The sequence below is a fragment of the Aythya ferina genome, assembly GCF_964211825.1.
Source record: "Aythya ferina genome assembly, chromosome: 30".
Lineage (NCBI taxonomy): Eukaryota > Metazoa > Chordata > Aves > Anseriformes > Anatidae > Aythya > Aythya ferina.
The window spans coordinates 2035313-2060967 of NC_140327.1; the positions used below are offsets into that span (position 1 = coordinate 2035313).

The following is a 25655-nucleotide window of genomic DNA, read 5'->3' on the forward strand; positions in this document are numbered from 1 at the left end:
ACCCAAAATTTTGGTTCAAATGATTTTGCATCCACTGTGTTTGATTTTTTTTTTTTTTTTTTTTTTTTGTAAATAGGTTCCTCTTCCAAACTCCATCCTTCACCCAAAACCCAGAGCTTGGTCCATCCCAGTAGCCCGTCCCCTCTTTCCTGCTTCACCCCCTCTCTTTTGGGGCTGGAGCTGCCCAAAACTAACCTATAAACCCCCTTTTTATTCGACCACCTCAAATACAACCTTTCCCAACCCAAAACACATTATTATCACCTTATTTTCTCCAGTAGAGGGAGCAACACACAATGACTACTCCTGCTCTGGATCACGAAGGCTTCGCCCCAGCTGACCCAAAGCTCCCTCCAGGCATGGGTCCCAATTCCGGAAAACTTCAAAAATCAGCGGATGAAAATTGAGCTTTGGGTTTGCAAAGGGCAGGGAGTAGAGGAATTGAGCCGGGCAAAAATCATTTACACTTGCAGGGAGCAAACCCGCTATAAAGCTGCCACCCAGCATGTTCAAAAACCCTTTTTTTCTCCATAAAAGGGATGTTTTCACCAGTCTGTGGCCAACCTAAATGTGCTCTTTCAAACCCAAGTGTGAAGAGACGCTGCTCTAGCTTTAAAGATAAAATTGAAAAAAAAAAAAAAATTGAAAGATGGCTTTCTTGCAAAATTTGTCATTTTTGAAGGAAATGGGGGTTGGACCTGATGATTTCTCGAGGTCCCTTCCAACCCCTACAATTTTATCATTCTGTGAAAACATAAAGCAAATTTCTAGAGATTCCTTCTGCCTTGGCGGCTGAGGAATTTGGTGCTCTGGTTACTGCTGGTTTAAAAGCAGAAAATATGGCCTGAACATATGGCATTTGATGGAAAGCTTCCAATGCCTTCTCATCGTGTGCTGCATGCTCTGCAGAGCTCCTGTGTCTCCAAGAGCTGCCCACAGCTTTGTCTGGGAGAAAATATGTGTTTTAGCAAACGGGCAGGTTTCTAATGGAAATGTGCGCTTCTCTTTTTATTTTTATTTTTTGGCCACTCCTCCTCAATATCTTCATTAGCAAGGGGGAGTGGTTAGAGCAAGGGGCAGTATTTAAAGGGGGAAAAAAAAAAAGTTTCTCAGCACACCAATTGCTGATCCACAGCTTTGGTAACACCCCTACTCACACAGCATTGGAGGAAGCAGGGAGAAGAGAGATTAGGAATAATGAACAATGCAGCATGAAATAATTTCCTGGGACAAAACAACTGGGAATTGTTTTGTGACAAGCTACACCCTGCTGTCATGGGAAGAACTTCCTCTGGATGCTCTGAACTATCACGGCTGAGACTGGGAGGAGGCTCGGCGACAGCAGCACAGCCGCCTTTAACCACACAGGTGCTGGGATATGCCTGGGGAAAAAAATAATAATACATTTTGGGGGACTTCAGGGAGCAATTTGCAATGCCAAAGGGTGTCTGGGATGAGGAAAGCAGCCACGGGTGCACAAATGCACACAGCCGCTTGCTCCGCCTCCTTCCCACTGAATTCCCACAAAATGCCTGGGTTATCTTGCTCAGTGCTGTGGAAATCACCGTCATTTATCTTGTTGCTGCCCAGATGGTTTCATTCTCCCTCCCCCAGCACACTTTTCCCCATCGGATCCATCCCTCGTGCTCCTGGCAGTGTCCTTCAGGCTCCCCAAATGTGCAGAGACTCAGCTGCATCCTGTGGGGCTCAATGTCCTTTGGGACGTGGAGTCCTGCTACTGAAACCTTGCCAAGTAAACCCATAACACATGGAGACAGGTTCCCCTTTCTGAGCCCCCAGCCGTGTGTTTGCCCACCCTGAGGGGGAAAAATCATCTTGATCTCCTGGGAGTCCTCCTCGCCCCATCTCCCCTTTGCCCTCTGCACCCACAAGAAAACAAACAACCAAACAAAAAGATAATCCTATTTTGAGGGGACAAAAGGTTATTTTGAGCAGCCAACCAGACCTCAAACATCCTCAAAAACTTCAGTTTTGCCCCAGGAAGAGGTGAGTCAAAACCACGTTACCATTGACCCCCACTTTGCATGCAAGTCTTTGCAAGCCAGCTCAGACAATAAAATGTTGTTTTGGTGCTTTCAGCGTTACAGCACTACATGCAGCATTCCCCCCCCCCGGGGGCCTTAAACTCCTTCCACTGGCTATCTTCAATAAAAGTAACAGAGGATTGCTTTCCTTCGCCTTTTGCTAACAGGCAAACATTTACAACCTGTGTTCAAGTGGCAGCCAGCGAGGTTTGAGTCACTTTACATATATTGGTCAAGAGAGGCGTTCCTACTGCCACTGCTCTTCTGCAGGATCACAGGCTGAGCAATACCCCTCCCCTCGCTTTAAGTTTAACTCCCTGCTTCTGCAGCACCTCCTCCTCTCCTTCACTGAATTGCAGCACAAGCAAGACATAAGACACCACGAGTAGACACACTGCTCTTAGGGTAAGTCCACGTGTGAGTAACAAAATCGGGGCCAGCTGAGCAAGCAACGCTCGGCTAGGGGCTGAAATGGGGAGGGAAGGAGCAGCCAGTCAGGATGGGTTTCCATCTTCTTTCCTTCTTTTTTTTCTTAAGATTTTTTTTTTTGTTCCCTTGCCCTCTCCCACTTTTCTACCCTCTGTCTCTTTCTCGCATTTCTTTACGTGTTTGTGCTGTTTTTTTTTTTCTTTTTCTTTTTTTTTTCTTTTCTTCTTTTTTTCTCATTGTCCTCATTCTCAAATTGGAAAGCAATTTACCTCCAAAATTTGCTGTTGTGACAAAATTGAAAGCAGCAAGACCTGAAGTCAAGTCCTTTGCTGTCTTCTCACCTTGCCTTCTCCTCACCTTGTCCCCACTCTGGTGTCTATGGGTTTAATAACCACAAAGGGCTCGTTTTTTCAGTCCTAGATTAACTGGTCCAGGGCAAGAAACCTGTGGCCATCTACCAATGGCCTTGCTGTTGCATCTGCTCATGCAGAAATGGTTTTCGTGTCCCTTCCCATAGGTGGTGGGCTGGGACCTATCCTGGCACCTTCCCAATGAGATCTTGGGTGTCCGTGACACAGAAAGGAGGTGGGATGGGGATCCCACTCCAGCAGCTTTCGGTCCTTCTCCCACTATATTTTTTTGGGGAGCTCCAAAACCTGGCTGGGCTCAGCCAGCTCGAAGCAGGTGATGGATTCAGCCCCGGCCCTAAAACCAGTGCATTCCCCTTCCCGAGAAACAAACATGGTTGTGCTCACACTGCCCCAGTGGAGACCTTTCCGACAGGAAAAAATGCAGTGGGAAGATGGGGAAAGCACCAAAATGTACCCCAAAGTGCCCCTTGATGCTGGAAATTCTGGGGAAGTCTGAGCCATATCCCCTACGCAACTACCACAATGAGCTGTATCCTTTTTGAAACGATCTGAAAGGCACTTGTGGTGACCTGGGGGTCGGCCTGTTATCACAGATAATTAAAGATCAGACTAGAGGAAATAGCTGCAAGTTGTGCCAGGGGAGGTTCAGGTTGGAAATTTGGAGAAATTTTTTCCCCGGAATTAGTGATTAGGACTGGGAACAAGTTGCTCAGGGAGGTGTTGCAGTCAGCAAGAGATGGTAGAGTTCAGGAGACCTCAATGGTTAACCAGGCATCTGCTTGGCAAACTTGAGTGGGAGAGGAGTGTCTAAAGGTCATGGGGCTGGCCATGTGGGAGGAATATAAGGCTGTTAGCTGATGTAGAGAGGCAACTAGGAAAGCAAAGGCCTCCCTAAAATTCAACCTTACTCAAGGGATAAATGACAACAAAAGGGCTTCTTTAAATACATCACAGATACAACTAACATTAGGGGCATTGTAGGCACACTTTGCTTCACCAAGGGAGTTGTGCTTGACCAAGCTGACAGCTTTTTATGAGGATATAACTGGGTGAATAGATGATGGTAAAGCAGCGGACGTGGCTATCTTGATTTCAGTAAAGGCTTTGACACCATCTCCCACAGCATCCCCACAGCTAAACAGAGGAAGTGTGGTCTGGAAGATGGGGTAGTGAGGTGGGCTGTGAAGAGGCTGAAGGGAAGAAGCCAGAGGGTTGTGGTCAGTGGGACAGAGTCAAGTTGGAGGCCTATATCTAGTGGAGTCCCTCAGGGGTCGGTACTGGGAGACCAGTTGGGGAATTGGGCAGGGAGACCTTATGGCTCCCTACAGCTACCTGAAAGGAAGGTGTGGGAGCAGGGGGTTGGCCCCTTCTCACAGATAAGTAGTGATAGGACCTGAAGGAACAGCCCCAAGTAGTGCCAGGGGAGGTTGAGGTTGAAAATTAGGAGACACTTCTCAGAAAGTGTGGTTAGGCACTGGGATGGGTTGCCCAGGGAGGTGGTGGAGTCACCGTCCCTGGGGGTGTTCAGGGAAAGGTTGGACGTGGTGCTTGGGGACATGGTTTAGGGGGTGACATTGGTGGGAGGGGGATGGGTGGGCCTTCATTTTGGGGGTCTTTTCCCGCCTTGATGATTGATTCTTTGAATATCTGAAGTAAAACTAGACAAGGGCACACAAATGCACTTAGTCACTTCCTCCACACCCCCTCTGCCGTTTCGTTTCCCCGAAATGTTGTGGTTTTCTTGCTCAGTGATCACGCCCACTCTTTAACTCTTTGCTGCCCGAATGGTTTCATCTTCCCTCCCTCAGCACACCTGTCCATATCGGATCTGTTATAAAGAAACAAAGAAATGAAAGAAATAAAGAAACGTCCTTAGGAACAAAGACTGTCCTGGTAACCTTACAGCTTATTCTCCTTCTTAAAAATCGGACAGTTTATGAGCCTGAAACATGGGACCAAACTGAGGTCAAGGTGTTGGACTCTGCAACTAAAAATGACAAGGTTGCGGTGAGATTGCTGGGCACCTGGCGAGCAATCTCTGAGGCCTTAAAGAGCCATGAGGGGCCACAGTCATAAAAGTATGGTTTGCCAGATAGCGAGTGTTATAAATGAAGATACAACTCGATTTGAATTACGTAATGTTTATAAAAGAATATTTATAAAAGGCAAGTAAACAGCGCTGGGTGTGCGGGGAGTCTACGCTCCACCAACACGCACACACGAACATCAAATGTTCCAAATATACAGAACATTTCTTTTACATACTAAACCCGAGTACACCTATACATACGTGCAATCAGAAAAGGTAACAAACAATCCTTTAAGTTCCATGACTTAACAGTCTCCATTTTCCATTCTTTTTCTTGATTACAAACAAGTCTCCTTTTTCCATTCCTTTTGAACAATATGTCTCCCTTTAAGTTGTCAAGCAACTCGGTCTTTGGGCCTTATGTATCCCGTTCTTCCTGGATCGAAGAAAAGCATATCCATCTCCCATCTCCTTTTGAAGGTCAATAGTGCCTGGATCAAAAGGCACGTTCAGGTCAACAGGGAGCAGAACAGAAAAAGCCTTCGATGGCTGTAGCAGCAGAGGGGCCCATGGCGTAGCAGTCGGATCAGTAAAGGAGCCCACAGCTCCCTCACTGTCTGGCAAACCACACATTTGTGATTGTCGCTCCACATGGCTCTTTAAGGCCTCAGAGATTGCTCACCAGGTGCCCAGCAATCCCACTGCAACCTTGTCGTTTTTAGTTGCAGAGTCCCACACCTTGACCTCAGTTTGGTCCCATGTTTCAGGCTCATAAACTGTCCGATTGTTAAGAAGGAGAATAAGCTGTAAGGTTACCAGGACTTTGTTCCTAAGGACGTATGATTCCCCATAATGCGCAGCTGCTTATCAGCGAGGGGCAGTTGTGTGCACAGGTCCGCTTCTCTCAGCCTGAGCTTCCTTCCAGCTCCTGTGCACCTATTTCCAGCGACTTTCTGTACAAGCTTCTCTGAGCAGTTTGCTGAGTTTGGCCGAACCTATCTTCATGAGGCAATCAATGTGCCTGTTCCCGTCCTGGTCTCCATTCTACTAGCCTGCTCCTTTTCACTCCTTCTTTCTGCTTTTTTATTGATAACATAACTTCATCACATTGTGTTGCCTTTTTCGTCTTGAGGACAGGCTCCCCTCTTATACCTTTGTCTCCACAGCAGTACTTTTCAAAAACAACTTTTCATTGGTCAAACAACTTTGCATATAACAACAGCAAACACCCAGCAACTTCCATGCCTTAATGGCTGGAGAACAAGAAACTGGAGACTGCATGGAGTCTCCTGAATCACCCTTCTTTGTTCCCTCTAAACTCTTTTATATTCCTGATGGCCTCATCCTTAAGAGGCTGATGTTATCATCAACCACGGGGCTTTCTGACCGCCATGGCCAAATTCCACATCTCCCCCTTCTTTATTAATATCAACCAACTTCTTGACACGAATTATTATGCTTGATATCCTTTGGGACATGGAGTCCTGCTACCGAAACCCTGCCACGTAAACCCACAACAGATGGAGACAGGCTCCCCTTTCTGAGCCCCCAGCTGTGAGTTTGCCCATCCCAAAGGGGAAAAATCATCTTGATCTCCTGGGAGTCATCCTCGCCCCATCTCCCCTTTGCCCTCTGCACCCACAAGGAAACAAACAAACAAACAAAAAGATAATCTTATTTTGAGGGTACAAAAGGTTATTTTGAGCAGCCCACCAGACCTCAAACACCTTCATAAACTTCAGTTTTGCCACAGGAAGGGGTGAGTCAAAGCCACATTACTGTGGCCCCCCACTTTGCATGCAAACCTTTGCAAAGTAGCTCAGAGGGAAACACCTTGTGTTGTATTAGGACATGCAGAATTACTCCCCCTGGGGGTCTTAAGTTCTCCCCACTTTGTTTCAAGAAAAATAACAGAAGATTGCTTTCCTTCCTCTTTCATAAACAGGAAAAAATTTCTAACAGAATTTCAAGGAACAGCCAGTGGTGTTTGGAAATCTTTAGCCCTCTTGGTCAAGAGGGTTATATATCTTGGTGAGAAGGCGTTCCTACCACATCAGCAGTAGGCAGGCTGAGTGCTACCCCTCCCTCGTTGTTACAGGACTGCGCAACGAACAGAATGACTCACACAGGAAACCAGGACTAGGCAGAGTACTGCTGGGGTAAGTCCACGTCTGAGAAACTAAATTTGGGGCCAGCTGAGCAAGAAACGCTCAACTCAGGGCTGAAATGGGGAGGGAATGAGCAGCCAGCCAGGGCAGGTCTCTATCTTCTTTATTTTTTTACAGATTTTTTTATTCCTTTCTCCTCTCCCGTTTTTCCACCCTCTTTGTCTCTTTCTCGCCTTTCTTTTTGCATTTGTGCTGTTTTTTTTCTCATTCTCCTCATGTTCTCTCCCTTTTTTAAATCCAAAATTGTGCACCCAGTGAGCTTGCCTGCCACTCATATTTTCTGGGAAAAGACAAAAAAAAAACACATTCCCAAATTTGTCCTTTTCAGCTGGCTTTAGTGAAGCTTCTGCTGCCTCAAGGGCTGTGTGAATCTTCTTGCAGATATTTAGAACTCCTAGGGAATTTTTTTTGTTTTGTTTTGTTTTCTGGTTTTAAACATTTCCATCTGTTTTTGCTGGATATTTTTGCCTGTTTGTTACTTTGGGAGAGCTTTCCGAGTTTCTCTTCTAGCTAAAGCATCTGGGTGCTTTCTTTGTGCTTTTCCTGGAAGGGAATTAAAAGAAAAATAAAGATGAAATGAAGCGAAAAATAATACTGATCAGTAGAATTAATAATCTGGAGGGAGCTGCAGTAAAAAAGCAGACTGGGGGGGGGAAGAAATAAAACCTGGTTACAAGCTCAGGCTCTTTTGAGTCTGCAGGGTGCAAAACCCACCAACGTGTGTGCTTTTTTCAAGGGAATTTTGCTTAATTTTACAATTGTTACAAAATGGAAGCTTAACCAAAAGGAGAAGCTCTTCTCTTGAAATGAAGAAACGAAAGCATTAAACGCTATCAGTTTCCTTACTGGTATCAGAAACTGACATTTGGTTTTCAGAGAAGTCTTAGTTGGGTTAGGGTAGTTTTAGCTCATGCAAGCCAAATTTGAAGCTGAGCCAGGCTTTGTACTACAGAGTTTGGGGTACCTGCATCCCACACTTATTACAAATTTTTATTATCCCCTGCCAAATTCAATCCTAAAACTTCTTTCAAAACACTATTTCCCAGCACGACCCCTAGCACTGAATATGGGTCCTACAATTTTTCCTTGCGTGCTGCTGTATTCACTCAAAACCAAAACCTTTCTCCTCCTTAGGAGCTTATTCCTAAATGTTTGCAACATAGATGAAGGATGTTTTGGAAATAGTTTTTTCTTGTTAATTATTTCCCAACAACAGTGACAAGATCTGTGGTGCAAGAGCTGCTCTGTTTGAACAGCAGCCAGCACAGCCTGTTATCGTTGCAGGGGAGACTGAGATATGGAGTGACTGCAAGCCAAGAATGTCAGCACAAACAGATGGTGACTTATTACCTCCTCTGCTTTTTTTCAAATTCAGCTTCCTGCTTGCTTGCTGAGCTGAAGCCAGCTGGCGGAGGGTGTTCTGTGACAAACAGCTCAACTCCCTTTGAGCTTTTAACCCTGATAGGCAGTGCACTTCCTTTAATTTTTTTTTAGCATTTAAAGTCAGTTTAAACTTCTTTCTCTTTTCTCCTTCTCTTTCTTTTTCTCCTTTTCTTTCTCTCTCTTTTTTTTTTTTCCTTCTCTTTCTTTCTTCATCTTTTCTTTCTTCCTTTCTCCCATCCTTTCACCCTTCCTCCATTCCCCTCCAGCAGACCACAAGCCCTCTCCCCAACCACGGTTTCCCCATGTCCCCTCCAGATCCCCACAAGTCCTCAGACACGGGGGGCTTTGCTGGCCCCCCAACACTCAACCCTCTCCTTGCTATCACAGTGTGCTCAGCCAGTTGCTGAGACAGCCCTGGATGTGTGGATGTGATCAGTGAGACCCGACATTTCCTTGCCAGCCATGGGGAAAGGAGCCCAAGAAAAAACTCACCCCGGCCAAGAAGAAGTGCTGAACCCTCCAAGAGATGCAGAAAAACAATGCAAATGGGGTAATGCTGGGGGAAAGCGAGATCTGGCTCCAGTGGGGCACTGGTGGGATGGGCACCAGGCAGGGTGTTTTGGTGGGGGGAGGACAGACTCTGAATTTTACCTCTGAATCACCTGGAGGACCTCAAAGAAGGGAGCTCCTATCCCAAGGGGGAGGGTTATAGGATCAACCGTGGATCCAGCAGAAAAAGGGCAAATGGGGGGTGGAAAGACCCAGCCCACATCTCCTGCTCTCTTCTCCACCAGACTCCAGCCCCCATGGGATGGAAAAGAAATGTCGTCGTGTACAAAAGCTGGCTGTGCTGTGTGTGGTGCTGATTGTCCTTGCCCTCGTTCTGCTGGTGGCCTTGACTGGTGAGTCCCACTGGAGCATCCCCACAACAGGGAGATGGGCCAGAAACCTGTTTCAGGGATGGAGTGGGGAATTCCAGGGTTTTCCCAGCAGGATAAGAAGCCCCCCAAGCATAGCACTGAGCCTGCTTCATGGGGCACCCCCTTTTGGTCCCTCAACCAGGCTCTACTCAGCCTTTCCAAGCAGGTGCCCCATTTTGGTGCATCCCAACCCCCCTACATTTGCTGGAGGGGAATACATATAATTAAAAAAATGCTATTTTTCTGCCTTTTTTTTTTTTTTTTTTTTTTTTTGTGGCTGTCCGTGCATCTCACCTGCTCGGTTTTCTCCTTTTACAGTTGTGCGTCTGCAGTCTCACTCATCACATCCCCAATTCTCCGACGTGTGCCCAGCCATGTGGATTGGCTTCCACAGCAAGTGCTACTATTTCTCAGAGAATGAAAGCAACTGGAAAACCAGCTTGGAGAAGTGCAAGGCCATGGAAGCCTCCCTGACCTCCATAGACAGCCTGGAGGAACTGGTGAGAACTGGGCACGAGTCCCAACACAGGCTCTGGTGTGGAAAATGTGTGGGACCAGACCAAAAACCCATTTTCCCCCAAATATCACCCACTGCCAAAGCCAGAAGAAGATGCTCTGGGGAAAGCAACAGCCCAGGCTGGGGAGTGAGCAATATCACATTATTTTCTCCAAAACTCCCTCCCTGCGTCCAGATGGGTGCTGTCCCGATCTTTGCCCTCAAGGGGCTTCCTTTTTCTGTGAAATTGTAGAATACTCACATCTCTCAAATCAAATCACCTTCCTATTGCAGGGTTCCTATTGCTGGCTGAGTTGTATTTTAGATAGACAGGATCACCTAAACCCTTTTCTTTCTTTCTTTTTTTTTTTCCTTTTTTCTCTAAAGGCTTTCATCAAGCGCTACAAGGGCCCAGCAAACCACTGGTTCGGGCTGCACGAGGAAGACAATGGCCAGCTGAGGTGGACCAATGGCACAGCCTTCAACAACTGGTCAGTCCCTCCGCCTGTCAGGGTTGGGTGCTTCGGGTTGGCAATTAGGGCAGGAGTTCTTATAGGGTCTGGGATGGCCTCTTTTGGGACGGGGACCTTCTCCTGCCACCGCACCGCTGGTTTTCCATGGGAGGCTTGGTGCGGACCAAGGATGCTGAGCTCTGAACCCCTATTAAACCTTGAACACTGCCCCTTCTGACCTTCCCAGGAGAGGAAACCCTAGGTTTTCTTCCCGTTTTTAGGGTAGTTTTCCTACTTTCTTTTCTGCTCACTCCTGAGTGTGTCTGCATTGCAGGTTTGAGGTGCGGGGAGGTGGCCCTTGTGCTTACCTAAACCAGGAGAAGATCAGCTCAGCCTTCTGCAACACGGAGAAATACTGGATCTGCAGCAGGCCCAACAACTACGTCGAGTGGAGGCAAAAGATTTACCCCTAGTAATAGATCTCATAAACATAATGCTTGTGCCATGACTAGCACAAAAGCTGGTAAAAACTTACTTAAACCTGCTTTTTTGCAGCAACATTATTAGAATTTCCTTTCTGCTCAGATTCTTGCAGGCTCATTCAATCTTCTGTACTGTCCAGCGACGAGAGGGATCTGGGAGTTTTAGCTGAGAGCAAGGTGAATGAATATGAGCCAGCAGTCTGCCCTGGCAGCCAGGAGGGTTGCCCCCAATATCTTCCATATTTGGTATCTGTGACAGCTTTTTAATCCCCCTGAATGGCTTTATAGCCCAATAGCTTGATGCATCCCATACCCTGGGGTGCATCAAGCACTATATCACTAATCAGTCGAGGGAGTTGATTGTCCCGCTCTACTCTGCACTGGGCCGGCCTCCCCTTTGAGTACTGTGTGCAGTTTTGGGCACCACAGCACAAGAAGGACATTAAAGTGTTGGAGAGTGTCCAGAGAAGAGCCACAGAGATGGTGAAGGGCCCAGAGGGGAAGACGTATGAGGAGCTGCTGAGGGCACTTGGCCTGTTCAGCCTCAAAAAAAGGAGGCTGATGGCAGACCTCATCATGGCCTACAGCTTCCTCCTGAGGTGGAGTGGAGGGACAGGCGCCGATCTCTTCTCTGTAGTGACCAGGGATAGGACCCACGGAATGGTGTCAAGCTGAGGCAGGGGAAGTTCAGGCTGGACATCAGGAAGAGGTTCTTCATCAAGAGGGTGGTTGCACACTGGAGCAGGCTCCCCAGGGAAGCAGTCACTGCAGCAAGCCTATTTCTGTTGGAAGGAGGACAAAGCAAGAATGCAACAAATACAGTCTGTGTGTACATATAGGTATGGTTTTTTTTAATAAAAAAAAAAATAAACCACATGCTAATTTCACCAGTCCATACACTGATAGTCTCAGCTGTGATTGGTTGGCTTCAAACCCTGAAATTTCTCGCAGAGCTGTAACAAGGAGGGTTGGCTTCACCCCAAATATTAGCAGCAAGCGTCCTGCAGGCTGGGCTTTTCGGGGTGGGCACCACACAGGTCTCTGTCTCCTGCAGTCTTTGAAAGGAGATGGAAGGGTTTTGTCTGGCAAACCCACTTGTGGTCGCTCCCACAGCCATCGACCTCCAGCTTCTTGTCTTTCAATGTTGCGCAGCCGTTCTCCGTACTCCCATGGGAACTGAACCTGCAAACCAAAACCGTCAGCACTCAAAAGCAGCTCCTTTTGCTCTTGGGTGAGGGGGCAATGGGAGCTTCTCCCCCAGCCTGTCTCACTGGGCTCCAGGAGGCTTCTTGCTGCGGGCTTGCCCAGATGCGCGTGCAGATTGCTGTGCTTGCACTACCATCTGGCTCCTTCCTCCACTGGAGCATGCCCAGGGCGTTAAAACCACGTTGGCTGCGTAGGGGTGATTAGATGTTGGGTAATAGTGCTTCGTACAGCCAACTATTGGGCTATAAAGCCATTCGGAGGGATTAAAAATCTGTCGCAGATACCAAATATTGGAGATCTTGGGGCAGAAGTGGAGCAAAGCTGCTCCGCACACCGTGGGTTGCAGATGTACTCACGTGGTGGCATCGAAGGAGGAGTTGTCCACCCATTTCCATATGTAGTTGGATGCCTTTAATCCAATCCACACCGGTCGCTTGTCCTGGCGGATGATCTCACTGAAGTGCTCCTGGTGAATGGGAGAGGAGTGTTGGCTTCTGAAGGCCTTCAGCAAGAGGCTCATTGGGGTGCAAAGCTGGCTTTTTGAACCCATTTGGTTCATTCTCAAAGAGATGGGCCCTAAACACCACCTGTGCCTTGGGTGCTGCCTCACTCAGTGGGTGGAAATTGCTTAAATTCAGAGCCCGAGACACCGGAGGCTCCCCCTGAGCTCTGTGTCCCTCCTTCTTCCCATGCCAAAGGTGGGAAGAGGCCTCCAAAGCCCTTTAGGAAGTGATTCAGCCCTGTTCCCACCTCTTAGCAGGTGGTTGCTTGGAGCTACCAAGCCTCCTGCCACCAACCAGCAGCTCCGGGGCAGTTTTTGCCCCTCTACCCACCAAAACCCAGGACTTTTGGGTCGTTTCCAAGCCTTCTCCACTCTGCGCTTACCATATCGGTGGTGTTTCGGAGCACGGCCAGATGGGACCCCCGACTTTTGCAGTCTTTTTCACCATCCATCCAAGTCCCAGTCCATTTGGAAACCTGGTAGCACTGGTCCCCAGAAAGCTGCCAATACTGGGGGCACAGCTTGCAGCCCCCGTGGTCTGGAGAGGAAATGGAGCCGTGAGACACCCCAAAATGTGCTTGAGGTCTCGCTCAAATCAGCCAAGACGCACTGGGGAGGGAGCTCTCTCCCCTCCCAGATTTTTCCTGCCCGCTTTTCCCACCCATCCACCACAAGGAGGAAACAGTGGGGTAAGCACGGGGAAGGTGGAGAGGTGCCTCCTCCTCCCAGAGGCCCACAGAGGATGGAGATGATCAGCAAAACGAGCTCTTCCTCACCATGCTCATTGACACTGAGCCGGGCTTGCAGCCCCCCGGGGACACCCACTGCACCCCAGGGACCCCCCCAGGGAAGGGGTTACCTGCAGAGCCGTTCCAGTGGCAGATGTAGCGCAGCAGGGAGGGAATCACACACTCCTCCATCCTGCTCCTTCCCGTAGCCTCGCTCTTGTTTTGCAGAGCGTTGGGAGGAGTCGGCGTCTTCTGAAAAACTTGGAGGCAAAATTTTGGGGTGAGACTGAGGCTGTTTGAGGGCAACGTCGTGAAAACCGAGCAGGGCTGAGTTGGGTTCTCCAGGCTATTTTGCAAGCTCCCTTTGTGGTCATGACTATACCCAACTTTTGCAGAAGCATAAAAATGTTTCTTGTGTTCTCCACTCTTGCCTTAAAAGCAGTTTTTTTGTTGTTTTTGTGTTTCTTTGTTTGTTTCAGAGGGGATTTACTCTTGTTGGATGCATCTTGTGGGGCAAAATTGTCCCCATCCAAATGGAGATGGTCACTAGGATAAAACCCTGAACACCCCTTGGTGAAAAAGAAATAAAATAAAAAAGTCCCTCATGGTCGCTTGGGTTTTGGACGTGTTTATGAGTGGTTTTTACTCACCCTGCACACTGATCACCACCAGCAGCACCAGCAGCACCACGATGATCAGCACACTCAGTTTCAGAAGGACTCCGTGCCACCGTGGGCATGTGGTAGGAGCTGAAAGAGTCCGTGGTTTTATTCAGAAAGCACTTTCTTGTAAATTAAAATTTAAATACAACGAAAATAAATAGATTGATATAAAGTAATATCAAATAAATAAATAAAAAATAATAAATACAATATAAAAATAATATTTTTTTAGAGCCCCTCTCTTTGAGCAGATCTTGACAGACGCTTTGCTACCTGCACATAAACCAAAAAAAAAAAACAAAAACCAAGTGAAAACCCAATGATCACAACCTTTCTGCTTCTCCCACCCCAGGACCCTCCTTACAAGGGTCTTGCTGCTTGCCGTGGGGCAGCTTTGGCTACAGCAAAGCCATCAGGAACTTGGAGGGGATGGGGAGAAGCTGAGCTGTAGCTTCCCAGTTACACCAAATTTATGGCTCTAGAAAATGGGGGTGTACTGCCGAGCACTTTGCCGTGCAAGGGAGTACTGTACAGCAGAAGTCCTAAAAATGCTTCCTTTCTCTCTCTTTTCTCACACTTTACCCATCTCCAGCCCTCATGGAACTATGGAACCGCCTCTCTGGTATTTCCTCTGCTTTCTCATGTTCCCAGTTCTGGTGCAAAACCATTTTTATTCCACGATACTGAGCTTATCACAGACAAGCGTCCTCCCCAGGCCTCCTCTCAGTTTCCCCAGCTTGAGCGACTCTCTGGGACCCCAAGAGCTGCTTCTCGCACCCCACTTCTTCCCCCCGCCAAGCAATCGCCACCCGGGGTATCCTCTCGCCACCACAAAGCCGTGGTGGGGACGGAGGACCGGACCCCGCTACCTGTGTCCCGGGGGGGTCCCGGCCTCTCCGCAGCATCCCGCTTGCATCGCCTGTCCAAGGCCATGTAGCCATCCTCATCCTCCATGGCAGGAGGACACGCAGCAGGTGGAGGGGACACGATGGAGTCCGGAGGACAGGAAACCAAAATGCTCAGAGCTGCAACGCTGAAGTGCAAACCAGCGGCGGGGCCGGAGCTTCCTGCCACAGCTCACGGCCGTGCAATGCCCCTGTTATATATGGAGTGGTAATTCGTGTTGAGACAATGGTTGATATTAATAAAAAAAGGGGGAGATTTGGGAGTGTGGCCATGGGGGTTGGAAAGCCCCGTGGCTGAGATAACATTAGACTCTTAAGGATGAGGCCATCAGGAATATAAAAGAGTTTAGAGGGAACAAAGAAGGGTGATTCAGGAGACTCCATGCAGTCTCAGGTTTCTTGTTCTCCTGCTGGTCTCTTGTTCTCCAGCCATTAAGGCATGGAAGTTGCTGGGTGTTTGCTGTTGTTATATGCAAAGTTGTTTGACCAATGAAAAGGTGTTTTGAAAAGAACTGCTGTGGAGACAAGGGTATAAGAGGGGAGGATAGCAAGGTGAATGAATATGAGCCAGCAGTCTGCCCTGGCAGCCAGGAGAGCCCTGGGGTGCATCAAGCACTATATCACTAATCGGTTGAGGGAGGTGATTGTCCCGCTCTGCTCTGCGCTGGGCCGGCCTCCCCTTCGAGTACTGTGTGCAGTTTTGGGCACCACAGCACAAAAAGGACATTAAAGTGTTGGAGAGTGTCCAGAGAAGAGCCACAGAGATGGTGAAGAGCCCAGAGGGGAAGACGTATGAGGAGCTGCTAAGGGGGCTTGACTTGTTCAGCCTCAAAAAGAGGAGGCTGATGGCAGACCTCATCATGGCCTACAGCTTCCTCCTGAGGTGGAGTGGAGGGACAGGCGCCGATCTCTTCTCTTTAGTGACCAGGGATAGGACCCGCGGAATGCTGTCAAGCTGAGGCAGGGGAAGTTCAGGCTGGACATCAGGAAGAGGTTCTTCATCAAGAGGGTGGTTGCACACTGGAACAGGCTCCCCAGGGAAGCAGTCACTGCAGCAAGCCTATTTGGGTTTAAGAAGCATTTTATCTGTGCTCTTAGTCACATGGCATGAACTTTCATAATCCTGTATGTTTGTAACAACAGATTTGAAACCTACAAATCTGACGTGCTATGGAGTTATGCTACTTTTTTACTATACATTTTCTGTTGGAAGGAGGACAAAGCAAGAATGGAACAAATAGTCTGTGTGTACATATAGGTATGCTTTTTTTAATAATAATAATAATAATAATAAAAAATAAACCACATGCTAATTTCACCAGTCCATACACTGATAGTCTCAGCTGTGATTGGTTGGCTTCAAACCCCGAAATTCCTCGCAGAGCTGTAACAAGGAGGGTTGGCTTCACCCCAAATATTAGCAGCAAGCATCCTGCAGGCTGGGCTTTTCGGGGTGGGCACCACACAGCTCTCTGTCTCCTGCAGTCTTTGAAAGGAGATGGAAGGGTTTTGTCTGGCAAACCCACTTGTGGTCGCTCCCACAGCCATCGACCTCCAGCTTCTTGTCTTTCAATGTTGCGCAGCCGTTCTCCGTACTCCCATGGGAACTGAACCTGCAAACCAAAACCGTCAGCACTCAAAGGCAGCTCCTTTTGCTCTTGGGTGAGGGGGCAATGGGAGCTTCTCCCCCAGCCTGTCTCACTGGGCTCCAGGAGGCTTCTTGCTGCGGGCTTGCCCAGATGCGCGTGCAGATTGCTGTGCTTGCACTACCATCTGGCTCCTTCCTCCACTGGAGCATGCCCAGGGCATTAAAACCACATTGGCTGCATAGGTGTGATGAGATGGTGGGTTACAGTGCTCAGTACAGCCAACTTTTGGGCTATAAAGTCATTCGGGGGGTTTAAAAAGCTGTTGCAGACACCAAATATTGAAGATATTGGGGCTGAAGTGGAGCAAAGCTGCTCCGCACAATGAGGGTTGCAGCTGTACTCACATGGTGGCATCGAAGGAGGAGTTGTCCACCCATTTCCATACGTAGTTGGATGCCTTTAATCCGATCCACACCGTCAGCTTCTCCTTGCTGTCCTGCTGGATCCCCTCATTTAAGTGCTCCTGGTGAATGGGAGAGGAGTGGTGGCTTCCAAAGGCCTTCAGCAAGAGGCTCGTTGGGGTGCAAAGCTGGCTTTTTGAACCCATTTGGTTCATCCTCAAAGAGATGGGCCCTAAACACCACCTGTGCCTTGGGTGCTGCCTCGCTCAGTGGGTGGAAAGAGCTTAAATTCAGAGCCTGAGACACCAGAGGCTCCCCCTGAGCTCCATGTCCCTCCTTCTTCCCATGCCAAAGGTGGGAAGAGGCCTCCAAAGCCCTTTTGGTGGTGATTCAGCCCTGTTACCTCCTTAGTACGAAGTGGCTTGGAGCTACCAAGCCTCCTGCCACCAACCAGCAGCTCCGGGGCAGTTTTTGCCCCTCTACCCACCAAAACCCAGGACTTTTGGGTCGTTTCCAAGCCTTCTCCACTCTGCGCTTACCATATCGGTGGTGTTTCGGAGCACGGCCAGATGGGACCCCCGACTTTTGCAGTCTTTTTCACCATCCATCCAAGTCCCAATTGATTTGGAAACCTGGTAGCACTGGTCCCCAAAAAGCTGCCAAGACGGGGGGCACAGCTTGCAGCCCCCGTGGTCTGGAGAGGAGATGGAGCCGTGAGACACCCCAAAATGTGCTTGAGGTCTCGCTCAAACCAGCCAAGACGCACTGGGGAGGGAGCTCTCTCCCCTCCCAAATTTTTCCTGCCCACTTTTCCCACCCATCCACCGCAAGGAGGACACGGTGGGGTGAGCACGGGGAAGGTGGAGAGGTGCCTCCTCCTCCCAGAGGCCCACAGAGGATGGAGATGATCAGCAAAACGAGCTCTTCCTCGCCATGCTCATTGACACCGAGCCGGGCTTGCAGCCCCCTGGGGACACCCACTGCACCCCAGGGACCCCCCTGGGGAAGGGGTTACCTGCGGAGCCGTTCCAGCGGCAGAAGTAGCGCAGCAAGGAGGGAGCCACGCACAGCTCTGTCCTGCTCCTTCCCCCAGCCTCACTCTTGTTTTGCAGAGCATTGGGAGGAGTCGGCGTCTTCTGAAAAACTTGGAGGCAAAATTTTGGGGTGAGACTGAGGCTGTTTGAGGGCAACGTCGTGAAAACCGAGCAGGGCTGAGTTGGGTTCTCCAGGCTATTTTGCAAGCTCCCTTTCTGGTCATGACTATACCCAACTTTTGCAGAAGCATAAAAATGTTTCTTGTGTTCTCCACTCTTGCCTTAAAAGCAGTTTTTTTGTTGTTTTTGTGTTTCTTTGTTTGTTTCAGAGGGGATTTACTCTTGTTGGATGCATCTTGTGGGGCAAAATTGTCCCCGTCCAAATGGAGATGGTCACTAGGATAAAACCCTGAACACCCCTTGGTGAAAAAGAAATAAAATAAAAAAGTCCCTCGTGGTCGCTTGGGTTTTGGACGTGTTTATGAGTGGTTTTTACTCACCCAGCACACTGAGCACCGCCAGCAGCACCAGCAGCACCACGATGATCAGCACACTCAGTTTCAGAAGGACTCCGTGCCACCGTGGGCATGTGGTAGGAGCTGAAAGAGTCCGTGGTTTTATTCAGAAAGCACTTTCTTGTAAATTAAAATTTAAATACAACGAAAATAAATAAATTGATATAAAGTAATATCAAATAAATAAATAAAAAATAATAAATACAATATAAAAATAATATTTTTTTAGAGCCCCTCTCTTTGAGCAGATCTTGACAGACGCTTTGCTACCTGCACATAAACCAAAAAAAAAAACAAAAACCAAGTGAAAACCCAATGATCACAACCTTTCTGCTTCTCCCACCCCAGGACCCTCCTTACAAGGGTCTTGCTGCTTGCCGTGGGGCAGCTTTGGCTACAGCAAAGCCATCAGGAACTTGGAGGGGACGGGGAGAAGCTGAGCTGTAGCTTCCCAGTTACACCAACTTTATGGCTCTAGAAAATAGGTGTGTACCGCCGAGCACTTTGCCGTGCAAGGGAGTACTGTACAGCAGAAGTCCTAAAAATGCTTCCTTTCTCTCTCTTTTCTCACACTTCACCCATCTCCAGCCCTCATGGAACTATGGAACCACCTCTCTGGTATTTCCTCTGCTTTCTCATGTTCCCAGTTCTGGTGCAAAACCATTTTTATTCCACGATACTGAGCTTATCACAGACAAGCGTCCTCCCCAAGCCTCCTCTCAGTTTCCCCAGCTTGAGCGACTCTCTGGGACCCCAAGAGCTGCTTCTCGCACCCCACTTCTTCCCCCCGCCAAGCAATCGCCACCCGGGGTATCCTCTCGCCACCACAAAGCCGTGGTGGGGACGGAGGACCGGACCACGCTACCTGTGTCCCGGAGGGGTCCCGGCCTCTCCGCAGCATCCCGCTTGCATCGCCTGTCCAAGGCCATGTAGCCATCCTCATCCTCCATGGCAGGAGGACACGCAGCAGGTGGAGGGGACACGATGGAGTCCGGAGGACAGGAAACCAAAATGCTCAGAGCTGCAACGCTGAAGTGCAAACCAGCGGCGGGGCCGGAGCTTCCTGCCACAGCTCACGGCCGTGCAATGCCCCTGTTATATATGGAGTGGTAATTCGTGTTGAGACAATGGTTGATATTAATAAAGAAGGGGGAGATTTGGGAGTGTGGCCATGGGGGTTGGAAAGCCCCGTGGTTGATGTTAACATTAGACTCTTAAGGATGAGGCCATGAGGAATATAAAAGAGTTTAGAGGGAACAAAGAAGGGTGATTCAGGAGACTCCATGCAGTCTCAGGTTTCTTGTTCTCCAGCTGGTCTCTTGTTCTCCAACCATTAAGGCATGGAAGTTGCTGGGTGTTTGCTGTTGTTATATGCAAAGTTGTTTGACCAATGAAAAGGTGTTTTGAAAAGAACTGCTGTGGAGACAAGGGTATAAGAGGGGAGGATAGCAAGGTGAATGAATATGAGCCAGCAGTCTGCCCTGGCAGCTAGGAGAGCCCTGGGGTGCATCAAGCACTATATCACTAATCAGTCGAGGGAGGTGATTGTCCCGCTCTGCTCTGCGCTGGGCCGGCCTCCCCTTCGAGTACTGTGTGCAGTTTTGGGCACCACAGCACAAGAAGGACATTAAAGTGTTGGAGAGTGTCCAGAGAAGAGCCACAGAGATGGTGAAGGGCCCAGAGGGGAAGACGTATGAGGGGCTGCTAAGGGGGCTTGACTTGTTCAGCCTCAAAAAGAGGAGGCTGATGGCAGACCTCATCATGGCCTACAGCTTCCTCCTGAGGTGGAGTGGAGGGACAGGCGCCGATCTCTTCTCTTTAGTGACCAGGGATAGGACCCAAGGGAATGGTGTCAAGCTGAGGCAGGGGAGGTTCAGGCTGGCCATCAGGAAGAGGTTCTTCACCGAGAGGGTGGTTGCACACTGGAACAGGCTCCCCAGGGAAGCAGTCACTGCAGCAAGCCTATTTGGGTTTAAGAAGCATTTTATCTGTGCTCTTAGTCACATGGCATGAACTTTCATAATCCTGTATGTTTGTAACAACAGATTTGAAACCTACAAATCTGATTTGCTATGGAGTTATGCTATTTTTTTACTATACATTTTCTGTTGGAAGGAGGACAAAGCAAGAATGGAACACATAGTCTGTGTGTACATATAGGTATGCTTTTTTTAATAATAATAATAATAATAAAAAAAAATAAACCACATGCTAATTTCACCAGTCCATACACTGATAGTCTCAGCTGGGATTGGTTGGCTTCAAACCCCGAAATTACTCGCAGAGCTGTAACAAGGAGGGTTGGCTTCACCCCAAATATTAGCAGCAAGCGTCCTGCAGGCTGGGCTTTTCGGGGTGGGCACCACACAGCTCTCTGTCTCCTGCAGTCTTTGAAAGGAGATGGAAGGGTTTTGTCTGGCAAACCCACTTGTGGGCGCTCCCACAGCCATCGACCTCCAGCTTCTTGTCTTTCAATGTTGCGCAGCCGTTCTCCGTACTCCCATGGGAACTGAACCTGCAAACCAAAACCGTCAGCACTCAAAAGCAGCTCCTTTTCCTCTTGGGTGAGGGGGCAATGGGAGCTTCTTCCCCAGCCTGTCTCACTGGGCTCCAGGAGGCTTCCTTCTGCGGGCTTGCCCAGATGCGCGTGCAGATTGCTGTGCTTGCACTACCATCTGGCTCCTTCCTCCACTGGAGCATGCCCAGGGCATTAAAATCACGTTGGCTGCGTAGGCGTGATTAGATGTTGGGTGATAGTGCTTCGTACAGCCAACTATTGGGCTATAAAGCCATTCGGGGGGTTTAAAAAGCTGTCACAGATACCAAATATTGAAGATATTGGGCAGAAGTGGAGCAAAGCTGCTCCGCACAATGCGGGTTGCAGCTGTACTCACGTGGTGGCATCGAAGGAGGAGTTGTCCACCCATTTCCATACGTAGTTGGATGCCTTTAATCCGATCCACACCGTCAGCTTCTCCTTGCTGTCCTGCTGGATCCTCTCATTTAAGTGCTCCTGGTGAATGGGAGAGGAGCGGTGGCTTCCAAAGGCCTTCAGCAAGAGGCTCGTTGGGGTGCAAAGCTGGCTTTTTGAACCCATTTGCTTCATCCTCAAAGAGATGGGCCCTAAACACCACCTGTGCCTTGGGTGCTGCCTCACTCAGTGGGAGGAAATTGCTTAAATTCAGAGCCTGAGACACCAGAGGCTCCCCCTGAGCTCCGTGTCCCTCCTTCTTCCCATGCCAAAGGTGGGAAGAGGCCTCCAAAGCCCTTTTGGTGGTGATTCAGCCCTGTTACCTCCTTAGTACGAAGTGGCTTGGAGCTACCAAGCCTCCTGCCACCAACCAGCAGCTCCACGGCAGTTTTTGCCCCTCTACCCACCAAAACCCAGGACTTTTGGGTCCATTTCAAGCCTTCTCCACTCTGCACTTACCATATCGGCGGTGTTTCGGAGCACGGCCAGATGGGACCCCTGACTTTCGCAGTCTTTTTCACCATCCATCCAAGTCCCAGTCGATTTGGAAACCTGGTAGCACTGGTCCCCAAAAAGCTGCCAAGACGGGGGGCACAGCTTGCAGCCCCCGTGGCCTGGAGAGGAGATGGAGCCGTGAGACACCCCAAAAAGTGCTCGAGGTCTCGCTCAAACCAGTCAAGTGACACTGGGGAGGGTGCTCTCTCCCCTCCCAAATTTTTCCTGCCCACTTTTCCCACCCATCCACTGCAATGAGGACACCGTGGGGTGAGCACGGGGAAGGTGGAGAGGTGCCTCCTCCTCCCAGAGGCCCACAGAGGATGGAGATGATCAGCAAAACGAGCTCTTCCTCGCCATGCTCATTGACACTGAGCCGGGCTTGCAGCCCCCCGGGGACACCCACTGCACCCCAGGGACCCCCCTGGGGAAGGGGTTACCTGCGGAGCCGTTCCAGCGGCAGAAGTAGCGCAGCAGGGAGGGAGCCACGCACTCCTCTGTCCTGCTCCTTCTCCCGGCCTCGCTCTTGTTTTGCAGAGCATTGGGAGGAGTCGGCGTCTTCTGAAAAACTTAGAGACAAAATTTTGGGGTGAGATTGAGGCTGTTTGGGGGCAACATTGTGAAAACCGAGCAGGGCTGAGTTGAGTTCCCCGAGCTATTGTGCAAGCGCCTTTTCTGGTCATAACCCAACTGTTGCAATAGCATAGAAATGTTGCCTTTTTTTTTTTTTTTTTTTTTTTTTTTTTTTCTTACCTTTTTTGTTGTTGTTGTTGTTGTGGTTTTGTGTTTGTGTTCCCCACCCAAACAGTATCACTATCCCAGTTCCTGGGATAGAACCCTGTCCTCCCCTTGGTGAGAAAAATAAAAAAAAAATAATAAAAAAAAATAAAAGTACAATTTCCCTTGTGCTCGCTTGGGTTTTGGACATGTTTTCAAGTGGTTTTTACTCACCCTGCACACTGAGCAACACCACTAGCACCAGCAGCACCAAGTGGCTCAGCACACTCAGCTTCAGAAGGACTCCGTGCCACCGTGGGCACACGGCGGGAGCTGAAAGAGTCCATGGTTTTGTTCAGAAAGTGCTTTCTTGTAAATTAAAATGAAAATGCAATGCAATGCAATGCAATGCAATGCAATGAAATGAAATGAAATGAATCGATAAAATAAATTAATACCATATCACATCATATCATAAGAAAATAAAATAAAATAGAGCCCCTCTGAGCAGAACTCGACAGACACTTTGCTACCTCCACAAAAACAAAAGAAAAACAAGTGAAAAACCAATTATCGCAGCCTTCTCTTTGCATTTCCCACCCCAGGACCCTCCTCGCGTGGGTCCCGCTGCTCGCCGTGGTGCAGCTTTGGCTGGAGCAAAGCCTCCAGGAGCTTGGAGGGGATGGGAAGCAGCTGGGCTGTGGCTTCCCAGTTGCACCAGTGGGGCCCAGTGGGGAAGGAGTCCCAGTGGCGGGCTTTGCTCCTGTTGGAGGCTGGGTGCTGAGGTTGGGCTCAGAAGCGAGGCCGTCTCCTCCGAGTGCTCTGGGAGGCAGTGGGGGTCCTCAAGAGCAGGGGGGAAAGACCCAAACTCTTGGGAAATTGGCCTCATTTAGAGCTGGTGGGACTCGGGTCCCTCCACACCTCCTCTCCACCAGGGTCCTGGGCGTGTTTTGCCATGCTTTGACTTCCAACAGCTTGCGTTGGGGCTGATTTTTGCTGCGGGGAGAGCAGCCCCAGCAGTGAAATCATTGAAGCTCCAGCCGTTTGCAAGCTTCCTTCTCCCCCGTCCTTCCTTCTTTCCCTCCTTCCTTTTTTTTTCCCGCACAAACCGGGATCAACCCCGCAACCCAACTGGTGCTTGGCCGTTTTTCTTGGCCAAGACGCAAGCGGACCCAAACGCCAGCTCTTCCTGGAGCTCGCCGTGAGCGCCCACCACCCAAAATCACACTTACTGTGACGCCTCTCAGCAGGTGAAGAGCCCCCTCCGGGTTGCCTTAAATCAGCATAAATAATCTCCCCAGCCATGGTCAGCTCGCCCGCCCGCAGAAGCGTCCCAGGGGTGACAAAGTCCCCGGGCAACCCTTGCGTTACGACCAACCTTCTTGCGCCTGCGTCCAGAATCAGGAAATGGCTTTTTTTAGTCCTTTTTTTTTTTTTTTTTTTTTTATAGATAGGTAGGTAGATATCTAGACATATCCTACAGCCTTTTCCCTTCAATCAAAGTCTGGCAGGAGGAGGTCGCACCTCTGGAGGTGCAGAAACACCTTTTGGCTTTAGCGTCCGCAAGCCAGCACTGTGGTACTGAGCTGCCAGGAGGGCAGAGCGGTGACAAAAGACAAAATAAAAGCCCTTCAACCTTTATTCATTCATTTATTTATTTATTTTTAATGGGGGCAGGCCAACGTGTAGCAGCAGATAGTCGGGGAAGGAGGAGAAAGGTGGTATTTGCTGGGTCTTCCCTGGAATACGGCTTGGGCATCGGTTGCGTGTAACCCAAAAGCTGGAAGGTTATGGTTTTGATCATAATTTGTTGCTTTTTCTTCCATGCCAAGTCATTTATCCTGTAACTTTTGCACCAGAAGAGGCCAAGAGGGTTTTTTTTTTCCTTGCTCATTTTCTGCAACAATTTTACATATGCATGATCTTGATGTTTAATTTCATTTTCTCATGCCAACTTGACCTAGCCTCCGCTGCATGGAGCAGCTGGCACTTCCTAGGACTGGGGAAAAAGCACCACCAGTCCATTTTGCTGTTTGTTGCTGCTCTGCCTTCAGCTCTCATTGACCTCATGGAAAGTTTTGTACTCAATTTTCTGCGGTGAGCAGAGGCCGGCTCACTTCTGCATTTCTCTTCCTGCAGTGCTAAAAAGAAAAAAAACAATAAGAAAGAAAAAAAAAAAAAAAAAAAAAAACAACATCAAAGGCTGCACAAAGGCCCTGAGTCAATCTTGACCATAGCTTGCAAAAAAAAAAAAAAAGTTTAAAAATAAAAATAAAATAATTTTTTAAAAGTGTGTTTTTTGCAAGACTTATTTTGGATAGCTTGATTGCAAGCACCTCCTTTCTGATTGCTTGATTGGAGAAACACCTTTTTTTGAATAATTTAGTTTCCGAAGCACCTATTTTCCGATTGCTTAATGGCAACACCTTTGGTGGCTAGCTTAATCGCAAATCCTCCTATTTTTGGCAGCTTAATTTCACCTTTTTCTTTGCATTTCTCCCCTTGCATGCATTTACCTGGTAATCCCATTTTTTTAGAGGCAGGAAGGGACGAAAATCTGCATATATTTGCAGAGGTAAATTAAGGAGAGAGGCATTAAGGAGAGAGAGCACAGCCCAAGCAGGCTTTGTTGGAACAAGTCAGCTTGAGAGTGAGCCTCAGTGAAAACAGACACCGGCAACGGTCCAAGGACAACACCCCAAGCCACTCCTAGGGCAAAACATACATTATCTATACATGCAGTACCTCTATCCAAACTGCATGCATACTTGCAAATATAAATATGAATATGTAAGATAAAATTATATGTAATATATAAACATTTAAAAGTAAATAAATATATGTAAAGTAAATATATAAATACATAGATACAATTATATACGTTTATTCTTATAAATATATGGGTATGCTTAAATATATAATTTATATGATATATATAATTTGCATTATATATATGTTACATATATATAATTTATAATATATATTTATATAATATATATTTATATAATATTTATATAATAAATATATATATAATATTTATTATATATATTTATTATGTATATTTACATGTACATATATTAATTCTCTGATAAAAATAGTATATAAAGAAACTACATATATATAGAGAAAAATTCTATGTATTTATATAAATGCTA

At 48.3% G+C, this 25655-nt stretch overlaps 3 protein-coding genes and 2 long non-coding RNA genes across 12 annotated transcripts in view; 1 reads left to right on the top strand and 4 right to left on the bottom strand.

Annotated features, from left to right (window-relative positions):
- LOC311425353 (killer cell lectin-like receptor subfamily B member 1B allele C) overlaps nucleotides 1-20162 on the bottom strand; it is an 85380-nt gene extending 65218 nt beyond the window's left edge. The window contains exon 1 of the mRNA XM_084501203.1: nucleotides 19183-20162. Coding sequence (XP_084357329.1) covers nucleotides 19183-19267 — 85 coding nt within the window. The 5' untranslated portion in view covers nucleotides 19268-20162. The remainder of the gene's footprint in view (nucleotides 1-19182) is intronic.
- LOC311425361 (C-type lectin domain family 2 member B-like) lies at nucleotides 50-11674 on the top strand. 8 transcript variants are annotated; one of them, XR_014686291.1, is made up of 9 exons: nucleotides 50-1368; nucleotides 2213-2450; nucleotides 6820-7033; nucleotides 8813-8975; nucleotides 9220-9327; nucleotides 9664-9845; nucleotides 10229-10332; nucleotides 10628-10995; nucleotides 11072-11674. XR_014686291.1 is itself a non-coding variant. In XM_084501225.1 (8 exons), exons 4-8 carry the CDS (start codon nucleotides 8888-8890, stop codon nucleotides 10764-10766), a joined length of 621 nt encoding a protein of 206 aa, XP_084357351.1. In that variant the 5' UTR covers nucleotides 50-1368; nucleotides 2213-2450; nucleotides 6820-7033; nucleotides 8813-8887; the 3' UTR covers nucleotides 10767-11674. The 8 variants fall into 8 exon arrangements, 4 of the variants coding, with proteins under 4 accessions (XP_084357351.1, XP_084357353.1, XP_084357352.1 ...); XR_014686289.1 differs by having other exon boundaries at nucleotides 50-2450; nucleotides 6914-7033; XM_084501225.1 differs by having other exon boundaries at nucleotides 10628-11674.
- Nucleotides 11802-14035, bottom strand: LOC311425381. Its single transcript, XR_014686299.1, has 2 exons — nucleotides 12867-14035; nucleotides 11802-12447 (listed from the first exon to the last, which is right to left on the bottom strand). It is a non-coding gene; the product is annotated as an uncharacterized lncRNA (long non-coding RNA).
- LOC311425386 lies at nucleotides 14111-18470 on the bottom strand. The gene is made up of 2 exons (XR_014686305.1): nucleotides 17308-18470; nucleotides 14111-16890 (listed from the first exon to the last, which is right to left on the bottom strand). It is a non-coding gene; the product is annotated as an uncharacterized lncRNA (long non-coding RNA).
- Nucleotides 20163-20301: 139 nt separating the features above from the next.
- LOC311425368 (C-type lectin domain family 4 member A-like) lies at nucleotides 20302-23861 on the bottom strand. Its single transcript, XM_084501240.1, has 4 exons — nucleotides 23733-23861; nucleotides 22735-22833; nucleotides 22224-22352; nucleotides 20302-21902 (listed from the first exon to the last, which is right to left on the bottom strand). Exons 1-4 carry the CDS (start codon nucleotides 23803-23805, stop codon nucleotides 21688-21690), a joined length of 516 nt encoding a protein of 171 aa, XP_084357366.1. The 5' UTR covers nucleotides 23806-23861; the 3' UTR covers nucleotides 20302-21687.
- Between the last annotated feature and the right edge of the window lie 1794 nt (nucleotides 23862-25655).